The following is a 16,922-nucleotide window of genomic DNA, read 5'->3' as shown; positions in this document are numbered from 1 at the left end:
GTTTGATCCACTTTGAGTTAATTTATGTGTAGGGTGTAAGATAGAGGTCCTCTTTCATTCTCTTGGCTATTGATATCCAGTTCTTCCATGCCCAATTATTGAAAAGACTATTTTGTCCCAGTTCAGAGGATTTGAGGGCCTTGTCAAAAAGCAGTTGACCGTAGATTTGGTGATCTATTTCTACACTCTCAATTTTATTCCATTGGTCAATTCTTCTGTCTTTGTGCCAATACCATGCTGTTTGACCCCTGTGGCTTTATAATAGGTTTTAAAGTCAGGGAGTGTTAATCCTCCCACTTTGTTCATCTTTTTTAGGATGCTTTTAGCTATTCGGGGTCTCTCTACCTTCCAGATGAATTTGGTAGTTAGCTTTTCCAAATCTTCAAAGTAGGTTGTTGGAATTTTGATTAGTACTGTGTTGAATCTGTAGATCAATTTGAGGAAAATTGACATCTTAACTATTTTAGCCTTCCTATCCATGAGCAGGGAATATCTTTCCACCTATTCAGATCCCCTTTGATTTCTTTTAGCAGTGTTATGTAGTTTTCAGTGTACAAGTCCTATGTGTCCCTACTTAAGTTCATTCCTAAATATTTCATCCTTTTAGTTGCTATTTTGAATGGAATTTTTTCCTTGACTAACTCCTCAGCTAGGTCATTGCTTGTAAATAGAAATGTTACTGATTTTTGCACATTAATTTTATATCCTGACACTTTGCTGAATTTATTAGCTCAAGTAACTTTGCTGTATATTTGTCAGGATCTTCCTAGTTTAGTATCATATCATCTGCAAATAATGAGAGTTGTGTTTCTTCCTTTCCAATTTGGATGCCTTTTATCTCTTTGTCCTGCCTGATTGCTTTAGCTAGAACTTCTAGTACAATGTTGAATAATAGTAGGCATCTTTATGGTGTACCTGACCTTAGGAGAAGCTTTCAGTCTCTCTCTATAGAGTACGATGCTATCAGTTTTTCATATATTCCATATTGAGGTACTTACCTTTGATCCCTATCTTTTGGAGTGTTTTTATCAGAAAAGAATGCTGAATTTTGTTGAATGCTTTTTCAGCATCAATCAAGATGATCATGTGATTTTTCCCTTTGATTTGTTAATGTGCTTTATTACATTAATTGATTTTCTTGTGTTGAACCATCCTTGCATTTCTGATATACACCCCACTTGGTCATGGTGTATAGTTCTTTTAATGTGCTGTTGGATTCGATTTGCTAATACTTTATTGAGAATTTTTACGTCTATGTTCATTAGGGAGATTGGTCTGTAGTTGTCCTTTCCTATAGCATCTTTACCTGGTTTTGGTATTAAAATGATATTAGCTTCATAAAATGAGTTCGGTAGAGTTCCTTTTCCCTCAATTTTTTGGAAAAGTTTGAGCAAGATTAGTGTTAGTTCTTTCTGGAATGTTTGATAAAATTCCCCTGTGAAGCCATCTGGCCCTGGGCTTTTCTTTGTAGGAAGATTTTTGATAACTGATTGAATCTCTTTACTTGTGATTGGCTTGTTGAGATCTGTTTCTTCCTGAGTCAATGTAGCTTGTTTGTACGTCTCCAGGAATTTGTTTATTTCATCTAAGTTGTCTAGTTTGTTGGCATATAGTTGTTCATAGTATTGTCTTCTGATTTCTTTTATTTTTTCAGGCCTTGTGATAATGCGCCCCTTCATTTCTGATTTTGTTTATTTGCATCCTCTCTCTCTTTTTTTTTTGTCAGTATTGCTAGTTGCCCGTCAATTTTATTTATTTTCTCAAAGAACTAACTTTTGGTTTTATTGATTATTTCTATTATTCTTTTGTTCTCCCATTCATTTATCTCTGCTTTAATCTTTATTTCTCTTCTCCTATTTGCTTTGGGTTTAGTTTGTTTTTCTTTCTCAAGTTCTTCCAGGTGTGCTGTTAAGACCTCAATTTTTGTCCTTTTTTTTTTTTAATATAGGCATTTAGAGCAATAAATTTCCCTCTCAGCACAACCTTTGCCACATCCCATAAGTTCTGATAAGTTGTATTCTCATTTTTATTCATCTCCAGATAGCTACTGATTTCTCTAGCAGTTTCTTCTTTGACCCACTGATTCTTTAAGAGTGTGTTATTTAATCTCCATATATTTATGAATGTTCTTGTTCTCTGGTGGTTGTTGAGATCCAGCTTCATCCATTGTAATCAGAGAAAGTGCTTTGAATAATTTCATTGTTTTTAATTTATAAAGACCTGTTTTGTAGCTTGGCATATGATCTATCCTGGAAAATGTTCCATGAGCACTAGAGAAGAATGTATATCCTTGTGCTTTGGGGTGCAATGACCTATATATGTCTGTTAGTTCTAATTCATTTATCAGGTTATTTAACGTCTCTATTTCCTTGTTGATCTTCTGTCTAGTTGTTCTGTCTATAGAAGAGAGTGGTGTATTGAAGTCTCCTACTATTATTGTTGAAACATCTATTGCTTCCTTCAGTTTTGCCAATGTCTGTCTCATGTACTGTGGGAGCTCCTTGATCGGAAGCATAAACATTTATGATTGTTATATCTTCTTGGTGAATTGACCCTTTAATTAGTATATAGTGTCCTTCTTTGCTTCTTATAATGTCTTTCCATTTAAAGTCTATTTTGTCCGATATTAGTATAGCTACTCCTGTTTTCTTTTGGCTACAACTTGCATGGAAAATCTTTTTCCATCCTTTCACTTTCAATCTATTTGTATCCTTGTATCTAAGATGAGTCTCTTGTAAGCAACATATAGCTGGATTATGTTTCTTAATTCATTCTGCCAATCTGTATCTTTTAATTGGTAAGTTCATAACATTCAAAGTTATTACTGAAAAGGCATTTCTTGATTCCACCATCTTATCATTTTAATTTTATTTGTCAGATCTATATATTCTTTTCCCTTTTTCTCTTTGTAGTCTTTAAATTACCCTTAGTGGTACTCTTCAATTCTGTGCACTCCTTCAGACCTCTCTCTCCTGTCTTTTTTTTTTTTCAGCTGGCAGAACTTGATTTATTATTTATTGTAGGGCCAGTCTTGTTGACAAATACTTTCAGGACTTCTTTGTATGTGAAAACTTTAATCTCTCCATCAGTTTTGAAGGATAATTTGGCTGGGTACAGAATTCTTGGCTGGAAGTCTCTCTCTTTCAGGATCTTGAATATATCATACCACTGCCTTCTCACCTCCATGGTGCTAATTGAGTAGTTTGAACTCAGTCTTATTTAGTTTTCCTTGTATGTAGTAGATTGTTTTTCTCTTGCTACTTTCAGGATTTTCTGCTTCTCTTCAACATTTTGACTGATTAGTATTTGCCTTGGGGAAGGCCTATTTGGATTTATTTTGTCTGGAGTTCTTTAGGCTTCTTTGACTTGTATATTTATGTCCTTTATGAAGGTTGGGAACTTTTCCCCATCATATCCTCTATGGATACTCTTCCTATCCACTTACTCCTCTCTTCTCCTTCTGGGACACCAGTGATTCTTATATTTGTGCACTTTGTTTTATCTGTCATTTCCCTGAGTTCCTATTCAGTTTTTCCATCTTTTTGCCATTTGCTGTTTTGAGTCTTCAAAAATCAATTATCCTGTCTCCTCTATCACTTATTCTTTCTTCTGTCTCTTCAAATCTGTGTTGTGTGCCTCTAGTATGTTTTTTATTTGGTCAACAGAGCCTTTAATCCCTGTGATTCCTGCAGTTTTTCTATTGATTCTTCCAGTTCCTCTTCGTGCTCTTCTCTGTCTTCTTGATCTCCTTCCTGTCATTTGCTGTCCCGCTTACTTTATTAAGTAGAGTTGTATGAACTTCTTTCATTAGTTCTAAATAGGGTATCTGTGTTAGAATCTTAATTCTTCACTCACCAGTGTGATTTTGAGCATATTACTTCAATTCGGTCTGCCTTAGATTTCTCATCTGTGGAATGGAGGAAACAGTACTTACTATATAGGGTCTCTGTGTGGATCAAATGAAATAATTTTATAAAGTGCTAAGATAAAAATTCCTGAGGGCTTGTCAAACAGTAAGCATTATGTAATTTTTCATAGTAGTAATAGTGTTATGTCTTTTGTGTATTTTTCTTTTGGTTTTGAGTCTCACTGATTTTAAGTGCTCCATATATATATGTGTGCATCCACATGTATGTGCTCCATATATGTAAATGTGCACCAATATTAGAGATATTAGTTTTTCTTTTAATAAGAAAATGGAACCTTTTTTAAAGTTGAGTAGAGACCCAGTGTTAATCACTAAAATAGAAGTTAGCTTTGTACATTTTTAGTTTTGGTCTGAAAGCATTACATGTGGCCCTGCTTCACTTAAAATAAAAATAGAAAAAAAAATGCTTTTTCAAGGATCAAGGTATAAGAACATTTCGTTACTTGAAGTCCCTGAGAGCTTTGCAATGACAAGGGTACTTTATGTCCTTATTGTGATTATTAGTGATGCATTTGCCTGCCATTTCAGTCTAGTATATTTAGTTAAAAATAGTACTTTTTTTTTTACTTGGAGCATGTGGATGAGAAGTGAAGTAAAATAGCACAGATGTTTCTGCTTCACTTTAGCCATTGTCTTTGCTGTTTTTCCCTTTTGTCTTCTGTCTAGCTAATTATATACAGTTCACTTGGATACATTTGGACTAAGTTCCCTACATGCAAGGGTCTGTGGCAAATATAAAACCGCAGGGCAGGAAATTCTAGTGGTGATAATTCATGTGGAAAAAGTTTTTCAAGTTTTATTCTAAGGTTTTGATTAGTTGCTTGTTTTATATTTACCTGATAAATGAGAATGGAGATTCAGCTATTCATACTTAGTCATTGATCATTCAAAAACATTGTTTTGGTTTCTGTTTTTGTTCTTTTACTTTTTTGCTCATCATTATAATGCCAACTAACTATTTTATAGAAAGCGTATATTGTTGCATGAGTAAACATGAAGCGTTTTACTGTATGTATGCTCCATTTGTGCCTGGAGTGCAGAGCCGAGCAGCAGTTCTCATTTTACCCTGCCACTTAAGCTGTATGGTATACCATGGTAATCCACTGTTTTCTGCACATTTGTAAAGTTTTCTGTGGAAACTGAATGACTTGGCTATTATTATTTAGAATAACTCAGAAAATGTTAGGAAAATTTCATATTATTTAGCATATCATTTAGAATAACTTATTATTTAGAATATCAAGTTTTAGTGGTATAAAACATTTTGATTGATATTTTAAGATATTTGAGTAAAATGTTTTAATTCTAACAAATGATTTAGAACAACTCACCTTAAAAAATAAAGATATAGACAATTAACATCTTTTATTTATTGTAATTCAAAATGTTTTAATTCAAATATAGCATAGTGAGGGAAATTCTATTTATACAACCTGCTTGTAACTATACAACAAATTAAATAATTTACATTTGTATCTTAGTATTAGAGGTAGTTGTCTTTTCACCTAATATGGTTGTAGATATGTTAATAAGATTTCTTTTATTATTTAACTCTAAATTCAACTGCCTAAAAAAATGTATTTCATAAACAGGATTGAGCTCAGAGTAGATAGTTAAAATTTTACTAAAACAATTGCTATTTTGTATATTTGAAGTTGTTTGTTTGTTTAAAGCATTATGCCTCAAAATTAAAATCAAGTTTTCATAACTGATCCTTTTTTCTTATGGGACTACTTTTTCTGCCCATCCAGTAATCATTCATCATTGCAGTTTAGAGAGCTTGTTTCAGGATATGTTCTGTGTTTATATGAAAATGCAGAATTTTTCTGTATAAATACAAGATAACTTAATGAACAGTAGCAGAGTGGTGTCTGTACTACGTTGCTTCTCCTGTTGTACTGTCACATCATCTTCCTGTGAGCACCGACCTGCTCTTTGTCCTTGGGGTCCAGGCCGCAGTTTCTGCCGAGTGAGGAAATGAAGTTACTGTCCCTGTTTTTGGAATGGATCATATAATCTTGGCCTTCTTTAATTCATATTTAAATCCTGCTGTTGTGATGGGAGAATGTTAAAGTAAAAGCATATGGCAAATAGCCAGAAAGATATGGATTATTCTGGTCAGGAGCAGGCTAGAAAGTAGTAGAAAATCCTGATCTAATTATTTATAGAATTAGAATTAAAAAAAATATCTTGTATGCTATGAAATCCACAGGGAGGGTGACTCCAGCTTTACTCCCGGGCTGCATGGCAGTCCTTAAACCAGTTGCTGCCCACCATGTGTTCACTCCTGAAGCCTAGTGTGGGGCTATTCTTCCCTACTTATGTCTGGCAAGTGGAGCCACTAAAACAAAATCGGTGCTTGCCAGCAGGGAAGAAGGGGTTGCATGAGCTTAGGACAGAGGGGTGACATCTAGGGAGCAGTGGGACTGGGAGTGGCCATAAAAGTTCTCTTTTGTTTTGTTTTGTTTGTTTGACAATGCTGGAAAACAAATATGACAATATGTTCACAGCTATTCCTTCTCAGTGGTAGAAATGTGAGTTTAGGTTGTTTTCTTTTGTGGTTTCACTTCCCACTTTATTGACTTGAAATGTCTTTGATAAGGCCAAATTATACTTTAGTAGTTTTGTGACATACATTAACATAGCAGCTATACCTAGAAACTTAAAATGACAAGTCTATAATTTTATGATCTACTTTTTGTTTCCTTCCAGGTAAATGGTGATATTCCTCCTCGATTAAAAAAAAGTGCTCATGAAATCATCCTGGACTTCATCAGATCAAGACCTCCTTTAAATCCGGTATGTAGTTTGACACACTTCTCCTTGTGGGAAACTGTGCAGTGAATGATTCTCCTGTAGGGCATCATCTTTGTAACTTAGTTCTTCTAGGTGGTCTATTTTTACACAGAGTTTTAAAAAATGCTCAGAATTATGAACCCCAGCTTTGTAAATCATATCCTTAAGTCATAGAAGAATATTTAAAACTACTCAATGCAAGGCTACCTTAGGGTGTTTTAACTGAAAACAGCCTGGGTTGTGGTGTAAAATCTGGGAGAATATCTTCAATAATGACAGATAAGTATAACAGTAGATAGTTCCCAGTGTTAATTATACTTTCAATTTACTTAATAGTGCTTATATCCATCCTTGATTAAATTGTCATGTTGGTGCTATCTTACAATAAACCTACCCACTGTAATCCACCTTATGCTAAGTATTTTCCTCTGTGAAGAGGGTCCTTTCTAATAGCCATAATCAAAATATTCTAATCTGGTTTGAATTTTGGTCTATGTTACTTTTGTTCTGCACCAGTTTTCCTTCTGGGTCAATGGCACATGCTCGCTAAAGTCTCTCAAACCTCTGTGTATTAAATAATCAGAAAAGTAATTGTAATATAAATGGATTAAACTCTCTAGTCAAAAGGCAGAAATTGGCAGAGTGGATAAATAAAAAACAAAACAAGCAAACAAAAAAACACGACCCAGCTATATGCTGTTTAAAAGAGTCTCACCTTAGATTCAAAGACATAAGTGGGTTGAAAGTGGAAGTATGGAAAAAAATAGACCATCAAGGAGGAACAAAAAGAGAGCTGGTAGCTGTTCTAATATCAGATAAAATAGACTTTGCATTAAAAAGAGTTGCAAAACTTTAACTTCTATGAGAGATCAAAGTGAGAGAAGTTTATTTGGTGCAAAATGTATATTTTGGGTAGCACATTATCTAATTTAACTTATATGGTCAGTATACTCAAACACTATAATTGCATGGAATCTTTAATAGGGTGTAGGATCTTTTGGTTTGTACAAGTTAATATGATGCTCCAATATATCCCAGAGTCATTTGGGCAGTGAATGAATAAAAAAGTATTTGCAAGGCCCTCTTAGGGGGCTGGGGAGAAGGGAGGAAATATTAAACTTCCCCATCTGAGGAATTCCTGATATTCTGTCAAGCAATGGGGACAACCCATTCAATAGGCTGAGCCCTCTATCTTGGGGTTTGCCTCTATGAAGTATATTCCTGCAAAGGATAGGCTAAGCCTACTTATAATTATACCTAAGCATCACCCCCAGAGAGCCTCTTCTGTTGCTCAGATGTGGCCTTTCTCTCTAAGCCATCTTGGCAGATGAACTCACTGCCCTCCTCCCTACGTGGGACATGACTCCCAGGGATGTAAATCTCCCTGGCAATGTGGGACCTGACTCCCAGGATAAGCCAGGACTTGGCACCATGGGAGAAAGCCTTCTTGACCAAAAGGGGGAAAAGAGAAATGAGACAAAATAAAGACTCAGTGGCTGAGAGATTTCAAACAAAGTTGAGAGGTTATCCTGGAGGTTATTTTTAGGCATTACAATGATATCCCTTTTTATTTTTTGGTGTATTGGAGTGGCTAGAGGGAAATACCTGAAACTGTTGAATTGTATTCTAGTAGCCTTAGTAGCCTTGATTCTTGAAGAAGACTGTTTAACTATATAGTTTTTACAATGTGATTGTGTGATTTTGAAAACCTTGTGTCTGATATTCCTTTTATCCAGGATATCAACAGATGAGTGAAAAAAAAAAGAGGATAAAAAGTAAATAATTGGGTAGATTGAAATACTGTGGGTCAGTGAGAGGGCAGGGTAAAGAGTATGGGCTGTATGGGTTCTTTTTATTTCTTATTCTGGAGTGATGCAAAATGTTCTAAAAATAATCATGTTGAAGAATACACAACTATATGATGATATTGTGAGCCACTGATTGTGTAATATGGTTGGACTGTGCATGTGGATATTTCTCAATCCAAGTATTTTAAAACTTAAGAAACTCTTGCATGGGAGAAAGATGGTCATTATATGCTGATAAAGGGGTCAATTCAACAAGAAGATGTAACAATTGTAAATATATATGCACCTAACAGTGGAGCCCCAAACTATGTGAAGTAAATATAGATAGATCTGATGGAAAAATTCAACAGTTCTACGTAGTAAGAGATTTTAATATACCACTTTCAATAATGGATACAACACCAAATAGAAGATCAGTATAAAGAAATAAAGACTTGAAAGATCCTCTAAACCAACTAGACCTAACAGAACTATATAACCCACTTCACTGAACAACAGCAGAATGTACAAATAGACCATATCTTAGGTTACAAAAAAAATCTCAGTGTTGTGGGGCGCACCAGAAGAGAGACCACACAAGTCAAAGCAATTTGCAAGCCAATTAGGAGTCTTTATTAGCCGGCCAGCGACTGCCTCAGAAACTCAAGAAAGAGGAATCAGAGAGCAGTCCCGAGGAGTTCTCAAGGGGGGCTTATAAAGGTAAAAACAACAAGCTTATCCACAGAAGCAGGAAAAAGAACATTATCTTTTTGAGCCACATCTTGGTTTGCAGCTGTAAGCAAGCAATTTTATCTACAGAAGCAAAGAAATGCCATTTGCTGTTGCACAATACATCCCATTCTTTTTGTTTCTTAACAATGATTATTGTTCAATTTTTAACTCCTGGGAACTTCCTGCCCTGGACCCCGGATACCTTCTTCTTGCTAGGGCCTGATTTATTGCCTGATTTATTGCTCATGACCCCCCACATTAGTAAATTTAAAAATATTGAAATCATACAATATATCTTCTCCAGCCACAATGGAATGAAGCTAGAAATCATTGTAACAGAGAGAAACATGGAAAATTCACAAATATATGGAAATCAAAAAATATATTGTGGGTTAAAGAGGAAATCCCAAGGCAAATTAGGAAATATCTTGAGGTGAATGAAAAGGAAAACACAATATACCAAAACTTAATGAGAGGTAGCAGAGGCAGTGCCAAGAAGAAATTTTACAGCTCTGTTTACTTTAAAATAGAAGAAAGATTTAAAATCAGAGACCTAAGCTCAGAACTAGAAGAACTAGAAAAAGAAGAGCAAATTAAACCCATAATGAACAGAAGGAAGGAAGGAAGGAGGGAAATAACAAAGATTACAGTGAAAATAGGGAATAAAAAAAACAAGAGAGAAAATGAACAAAACCAAAAGTTGGTTTTGTGAAAAGATCAATAAAATTGACATGTATCTATACTAACAAAGAAAAAAAGGGAGAGGACACACGTAAAATCAGAAATGAAAAGGGGGTTGTTACTTCTCACCCTACTGAAATAAGAAAGGGCAATAAGAGGGTTCTGTGGGCAAGTGTAGTAAAGAGATTGAAACCCAGGGCCAGATGGCTTCAGAGGGAGTTTTACCAACATTCCAAGAAGAGTTAACACCCATCTGCTAAAGCTCTTTCAAAGAATTGAAGAGGAAATAACACACCCTAATTCATTCTGTGAGGCCAACATCACCCTCATACCAAAGTCAAACAAAGATACCACAAGAAAAGAAAATTACAGCCCAGTATCTCTTATAAATATAGATATATAAATCCTCAACAAAATACTGGAAAACCGAATACAACAGCACAGTAAGAGAATTATACAGCATGATCAAATGGGATTTATCCCAGGTATACAAAATTGGCTCAACTTAAGGCCAATTAATGTAATATACCACATTAACATAATAAAGGCAAAAAAACAATTGACACAGAAAAAGCACTTGACAAAGTCCAGCACCCCTGTTTGATAAAAGTACTCAGAACACTAGGAATAGAAGGAAACTTCCTCAGCATGATAAAGGACATATAAGAAAAGCCCACAGCTGATCAATCTACGTAATGATAAAGGACTGAAAGCTTTCCCTCTCACATCAGGAACAAGATGAGGATGCCCACCATCACAACTGTTATTCAACATTGTTCTGGAAGCTCTAGCCAGAGCTGTTAGGCAAGAAAAGAAATAAAAGGCATCCAAATTAGTAGAGAATAAGTAAAATTTTCCTTGTTTGTAGAAGACATGATCCTATATATAGAAAATCCTGAAAAATCTACCTCAGAACTCCTAGAACTAATGAATTAGCAAAGTGATGAGGTACAAGACCAACACACAGAAATCAGTAGTGTCTCTATCTACTGGCAAAGAGAAAATGGAAGAAGAAATCAAGAAAAAATCCATTTAAAATAACAATTAAAAAGACTCAAATATGTGGGAATAAATCTAACCAAGGACATAATGGACATATACACAGAAAACTACAAAACGTTGCTAAAAGAAATCAAAGATCTAAATAAATGGAAGGGCATTCTGTGTTCATGGATTAGAAGACTAAACATTGTTAAGATGTCAGTACTACACAAAGTGATTTACAGAATCAGCACGACTCCAATAAAAATTACAACAACCGGAAGATGGCGGCTTAGTAAGACGCACGGGTCTTAGTTCCTCCTCCAGAATAGCTACTAGGGAAGTAGAAACAGTACAGAACAGCTCCCAGAGCCACGACAGAGACCAAGAAGACAGTGTACCCCATTCTGGAACGGCTGACTGGCTGGGAGAACCCACTGCGGTGAGATTACCGAGGGGCGTGCGCTTCCCCGGGCCGGGGCGGCAGGCGGCCGGAGTCCCTCCCTCCCTCCTTCCCGGGCCAGCTGGGAGAATTGGACAGGTGATCCCCTCAAGCCGCGGTGGCTGGCGCCCCCCACCCCAAGCGCAGTCCCCCGGACCAGCTGGGAGAATTGGATCGGAGATCCCACAAGCCGCAGAGACCGGCAACCAGGGTCCCTTCCAAACACGTGGCTTCCCGGTTCAGCTGGGAATGGTGGATAGGCACTCCTGCAAGCCACGGCAACCGGCGCCCCCCCCACCACGCTTGGGGCCCCGGGCCGGCTGGGAAATTTGGACAGGCGCTCCCCCAAGCCGCTTAGGCTGGCGACCCTCCCGTGCAGCAAGAGTTTTCCAAAGTTAAAGGAGCCACAGCATCTTTTACTGGTGGGACCCGCAGACAGACGAGCGCCACAAGCGCCACCCACTGGGCAGGATAAGAAAAACAGAGCCCAGAGATTTCACAGAAAAATCTTTCAACCTGCTAGGTCCCAACCCCAGGGAAATCTGGTTAAATGCCCAGACGCCAGCAGAAGATAACGGATCACGCTCGGAAAATTGAAGATATGGCCCAGTCAAAGGAACAAACCAGTAGTACAAATGAGATACAGGAGCTGAGACAACTAATGCTGAATATACGAACAGAAATGGAAAACCTCTTCAAAAACCAAATCAATAAATTGAGGGAGGACATGAAGAAGACATGGGCTGAACAAAAAGAAGATATAGAAAAACTGAAAAAACAAATCACAGAACTTATGGGAGTGAAGGACAAAGTAGAAAAGCTGGAAAAAACAATGGATACCTACAATGGTAGATTTAAAGAGACAGAAGCTAGAATTAGTGAATTGGAGGATGGAACATCTGAATTCCATAAAGAAACAGAAACTATAGGGAAAAGAATGGAAAAATTTGAACAGGAGATCAGGGAACTGAAGGACAATTTGAACCGCACAAATATACGTGTTGTGGGTGTCCCAGAAGGAGAAGAGAAGGGAAAAGGTGGAGAAAAACTAATGGAAGAAATTATCACTGAAAATTTCCCAACTCTTATGAAAAACCTAAAATTACAGATCCAAGAAGTGCAGCGCACCCCAAAGAGAATAGACCCAAATAAGCGTTCTCCAAGACACTTACTAGTTAGAATGTCAGAGGTCAAAGAGAAAGAGAGGATCTTGAAAGCAGCAAGAGAAAAACAATCCATCACATACAAAGGAAACCCAATAAGACTATGTGTAGATTTCTCAGCAGAAACCATGGAAGCTAGAAGACAGTGGGATGATATATTTAAATTACTAAAAGAGAAAAACTGCCAACCAAGACTTCTATATCCAGCAAAATTGTCCTTCAAAAATGAGGGAGAAATTAAAACATTTTCAGACAAAAAGTCACTGAGAGAATTTGTGACCAAGAGACCAGCTCTGCAAGAAATACTAAAGGGAGCACTAGAGTCAGATACGAAAAGACAGAAGAGAGAGGTATGGAGAAGAGTGTAGAAAGAAGGAAAATTAGATATGATATATATAATACAAAAGGCAAAATGGTAGAGGAAAATATTATCCAAACAGTAATAACACTAAATGTTAATGGACTGAATTCCCCTTGGACTGAATTCCCCAATCAAAAGGCATAGACTGGCAGAATGGATTAAAAAACAGGATCTTTCTATATGCTGTCTACGGGAAACACATCTTAGACCCAAACATAAACATAGGTTGAAAGTGAAAGGTTGGGAAAAGATATTTCATGCAAATAACAACCAGAAAAGAGCAGGAGTAGCTATACTAATATCCAACAAATTAGACTTCAAATGTAAAACAGTTAAAAGAGACAAAGAAGGACACTATATACTAATAAAAGGAACAATTAAACAAGAAGACATAACAATCATAAATATTTATGCACCGAACCAGAATGCCCCAAAATACATGAGGAATACACTGCAATCACCAAAAAGGGAAATAGACACATATACCATAACAGTTGGAGACTTCAATTCACCACTCTCATCAGTGGACAGAACATCTAGACAGAGGATCAATAAAGAAATAGAGAATTTGAATATTACTATAAATGAGCTAGACTTAACAGACATTTATAGGACATTACATACCACAACAGCAGGAGACACCTTTTTCTCAAGTGCTCATGGATCATTCTCAAAGATAGACCATATGCTGGGTCACAAAGCAAGTCTCAACAAATTTAAAAACATTGAAATCCTACACAACACTTTCTCGGATCATAAAGGAATGAAGTTGGATATCAATAATAAGCGGAGTGCCAGAAAATTCACAAATAAGTGGAGGCTCAAAAACACACTCTTAAACAACGAGTGGATGAAGGAAGAAATTGCAAGAGAAATTAGTAAATACCTCGAGGCAAATGAAAACAAAAACACAACATATCAAAACCTATGGGACGCAGCAAAAGCAGTGCTAAGAGGGAAATTTATTGCCCTAAATGCCTATATCAGAAAAGAAGAAAAGGCGAAAAATCAGGAATTAACTGTCCACTTGGAAGAACTGGAGAAAGAACAGCAAACTAACCCCAAAGCAAGCGAAAGGAAAGAAATAACAAAAATTAGAGGAGAAATAAATGAAATTGAAAACATGAAAACAATAGAGAAAATCAATAAGACCAGAAGTTGGTTCTATGAGAAAATCAATAAGATTGATGGGCCCTTAGCAAGATTGACAAAAAGAAGGAGAGGATGCAAATAAATAAGATCAGAAATGGAAGAGGAGACATAACCACTGACCTCACAGAAATAAAGGAGGTAATAACAGGATACTATGAACAACTTTACGCTAATAAATACAACAGTTTAGATGAAATGGACGGGTTCCTGGAAAGACATGAACAACCAACTTTGACTCAAGAAGAAATAGATGACCTCAACAAACCAATCACAAGTAAAGAAATTGAATCAGTCATTCAAAAGCTTCCTAAAAAGCAAAGTCCAGGACCAGACGGCTTCACATGTGAATTCTATCAAACATTCCAGAAAGAATTAGTACCAACACTCCTCAAACTCTTCAAAAAAATCGAAGTGGAAGGAAAGCTACCTAATTCATTCTATGAAGCCAACATCACCCTCATACCAAAACCAGGCAAAGATATTACAAAAAAAGAAAACTACAGACCAATCTCTCTAATGAATATAGATGCAAAAATCCTCAATAAAATTCTAGCAAATCGAATCCAACAACACATTAAAAGAATTATACATCATAACCAAGTAGGATTCATCCCAGGTATGCAAGGGTGGTTCAACATAAGAAAATCAATTAATGTAATATACCATATCAACAAATCAAAGCCGAAAAATCAGATGATCATCTCAATTGATGCAGAGAAGGCATTTGACAAGATTCAACATCCTTTCCTGTTGAAAACACTTCAAAAAATAGGAATACAAGGGAACTTCCTTAAAATGATAGGGGGAATATATGAAAAAACCACAGCTAATATCATCCTCAATGGGGAAAAATTGAAAACTTTCCCCCTAAGATCAGGAACAAGACAAGGATGTCCACTATCACCACTATTATTCAACATTGTGTTGGAGGTTCTAGCCAGAGCAATTAGACAAGAAAAAGAAATACAAGGCATCAAAATTGGAAAGGAAGAAGTAAAACTATCACTGTTTGCAGACGATATGATATTATATGTCGAAAACCCGGAAAAATCCACAACAAAACTACTAGAGCTGATAAATGAGTACAGCAAAGTAGCAGGTTACAAGATCAACATTCAAAAATCTGTAGCATTTCTATACACTAGCAATGAACAAGCTGAGGGGGAAATCAAGAAACGAATCCCATTTACAATTGCAACTAAAAGAATAAAATACCTAGGAATAAATTTAACTAAAGAGACAAAAGACCTATACAAAGAAAACTACAAAAAACTGTTAAAAGAAATCATAGAAGACCTAAATAGATGGAAGGGCATACCGTGTTCATGGATTGGAAGACCAAATATAGTTAAGATGTCAATCCTACCTAAATTGATTTACAGATTCAATGCAATACCAATCAAAATCCCAACAACTTATTTTTCAAAAATAGAAAAACCAATAAGCAAATTTATCTGGATGAGCAGGGTGCCCCGAATTGCTAAAAGTATCTTGAGGAAAAAAAAACGAAGCTGGAGGTCTCAAGCTGCTGGACTTTAAGGCATATTATGAAGCCACAGTGGTCAAAACAGCATGGTATTGGCATAAAGATAGATATATCGACCAATGGAATCGAATAGAGTGCTCAGATATAGACCCTCTCATTTATGGTCATTTGATCTTTGATAAGGGAGTCAAGCCAACTCACCTGGGACAGAACAGTCTCTTCAATAAATGGTGCCTAGAGAACTGGATATCCATATGCAAAAGAATGAAAGAGGACCTGTATCTCACACCCTATACAAAAGTTAACTCAAAATGGATCAAAGATCTAAACATTAGGTCTAAGATCATAAAACAGTTAGAGGAAAATGTAGGGAGATATCTTATGAAACTTACAATTGGAGGCGGTTTTATGGACCTTAAGCCTAAAGCAAGAGCACTGAAGAAAGAAAGAAAGAAATGGGAGCCCCTCCAAAATTAAACACTTTTGTGCATCAAAGAACTTCATCAAGAAAGTAGAAAGACAGCCTACACAATGGGAGACAATATTTGGAAACGACATATCAGATAAAGGTCTAGTATCCAGAATTTATAAAGAAATTGTTCAACTCAACAACAAAAAGACAGCCAACCCAATTACAAAATGGGAAAAAGACTTGAACAGACACCTCTCAAAAGAGGAAATACAAATGGCCAAAAGGCACATGAAGAGATGCTCAGTGTCCCTGGCCATTAGAGAAATGCAAATCAAAACCACAATGAGATACCATCTCACACCCACCAGAATGGCCATTATCAACAAAACAGAAAATGACAAGTGCTGGAGAGGATGCGGAGAAAGAGGCACACTTATCCACTGTTGGTGGGAATGTCAAATGGTGCAACCACTGTGGATGGCAGTTTGGCGGTTCCTCAAAAAACTGAATATAGAATTGCCATACGACCCAGCAATACCATTGCTAGGTATCTACTCAAAGGACTTAAGGGCAAAGACACAAACGGACATTTGCACACCAATGTTTATAGCAGCATTATTTACAATTGTGAAGAGATGGAAACAGCCAAAATGTCCATCAACAGACGAGTGGCTAAACAAACTGTGGTATATACATTCGATGGAATATTATGCAGCTTTAAGACAGAATAAACTTAGGAAGCATGTAATAACATGGATGGACCTAGAGAACATTATACTGAGTGAGTCTAGCCAAAAACTAAAGGACAAATACTGTATGGTCCCACTGATGTGAACCGACATTCGAGAATAAACTTGGAATATGTCATTGGTAACAGAGACCAGCAGGAGTTAGAAACAGGGTAAGATAATGGGTAACTGGAGCTGAAGGGATACAGACTGTGCAACAGGACTAGATACAAAAACTCAAAAATGGACAGCACAATAATACCTAATTGTAAT

General features: G+C 36.5%; 1 protein-coding gene across 17 annotated transcripts in view; it reads left to right on the top strand.

The window, feature by feature from the left end:
* The window catches only part of SPIRE1 (spire type actin nucleation factor 1), a 362,107-nt gene that overhangs the window by 296,571 nt on the left and 48,614 nt on the right, over positions 1-16,922 (top strand). For all 17 annotated transcript variants that reach the window (XM_077136029.1, XM_077136030.1, XM_077136026.1 and 14 more), the window contains one exon: positions 6,641-6,727. In XM_077136029.1, coding sequence (XP_076992144.1) covers positions 6,641-6,727 — 87 coding nt within the window. The remainder of the gene's footprint in view (positions 1-6,640; positions 6,728-16,922) is intronic.

The sequence above is a fragment of the Tamandua tetradactyla genome, chromosome 18 (genome assembly GCF_023851605.1).
Source record: "Tamandua tetradactyla isolate mTamTet1 chromosome 18, mTamTet1.pri, whole genome shotgun sequence".
Lineage (NCBI taxonomy): Eukaryota > Metazoa > Chordata > Mammalia > Pilosa > Myrmecophagidae > Tamandua > Tamandua tetradactyla.
This window is presented reverse-complemented; position numbering and strand designations above follow the sequence as displayed.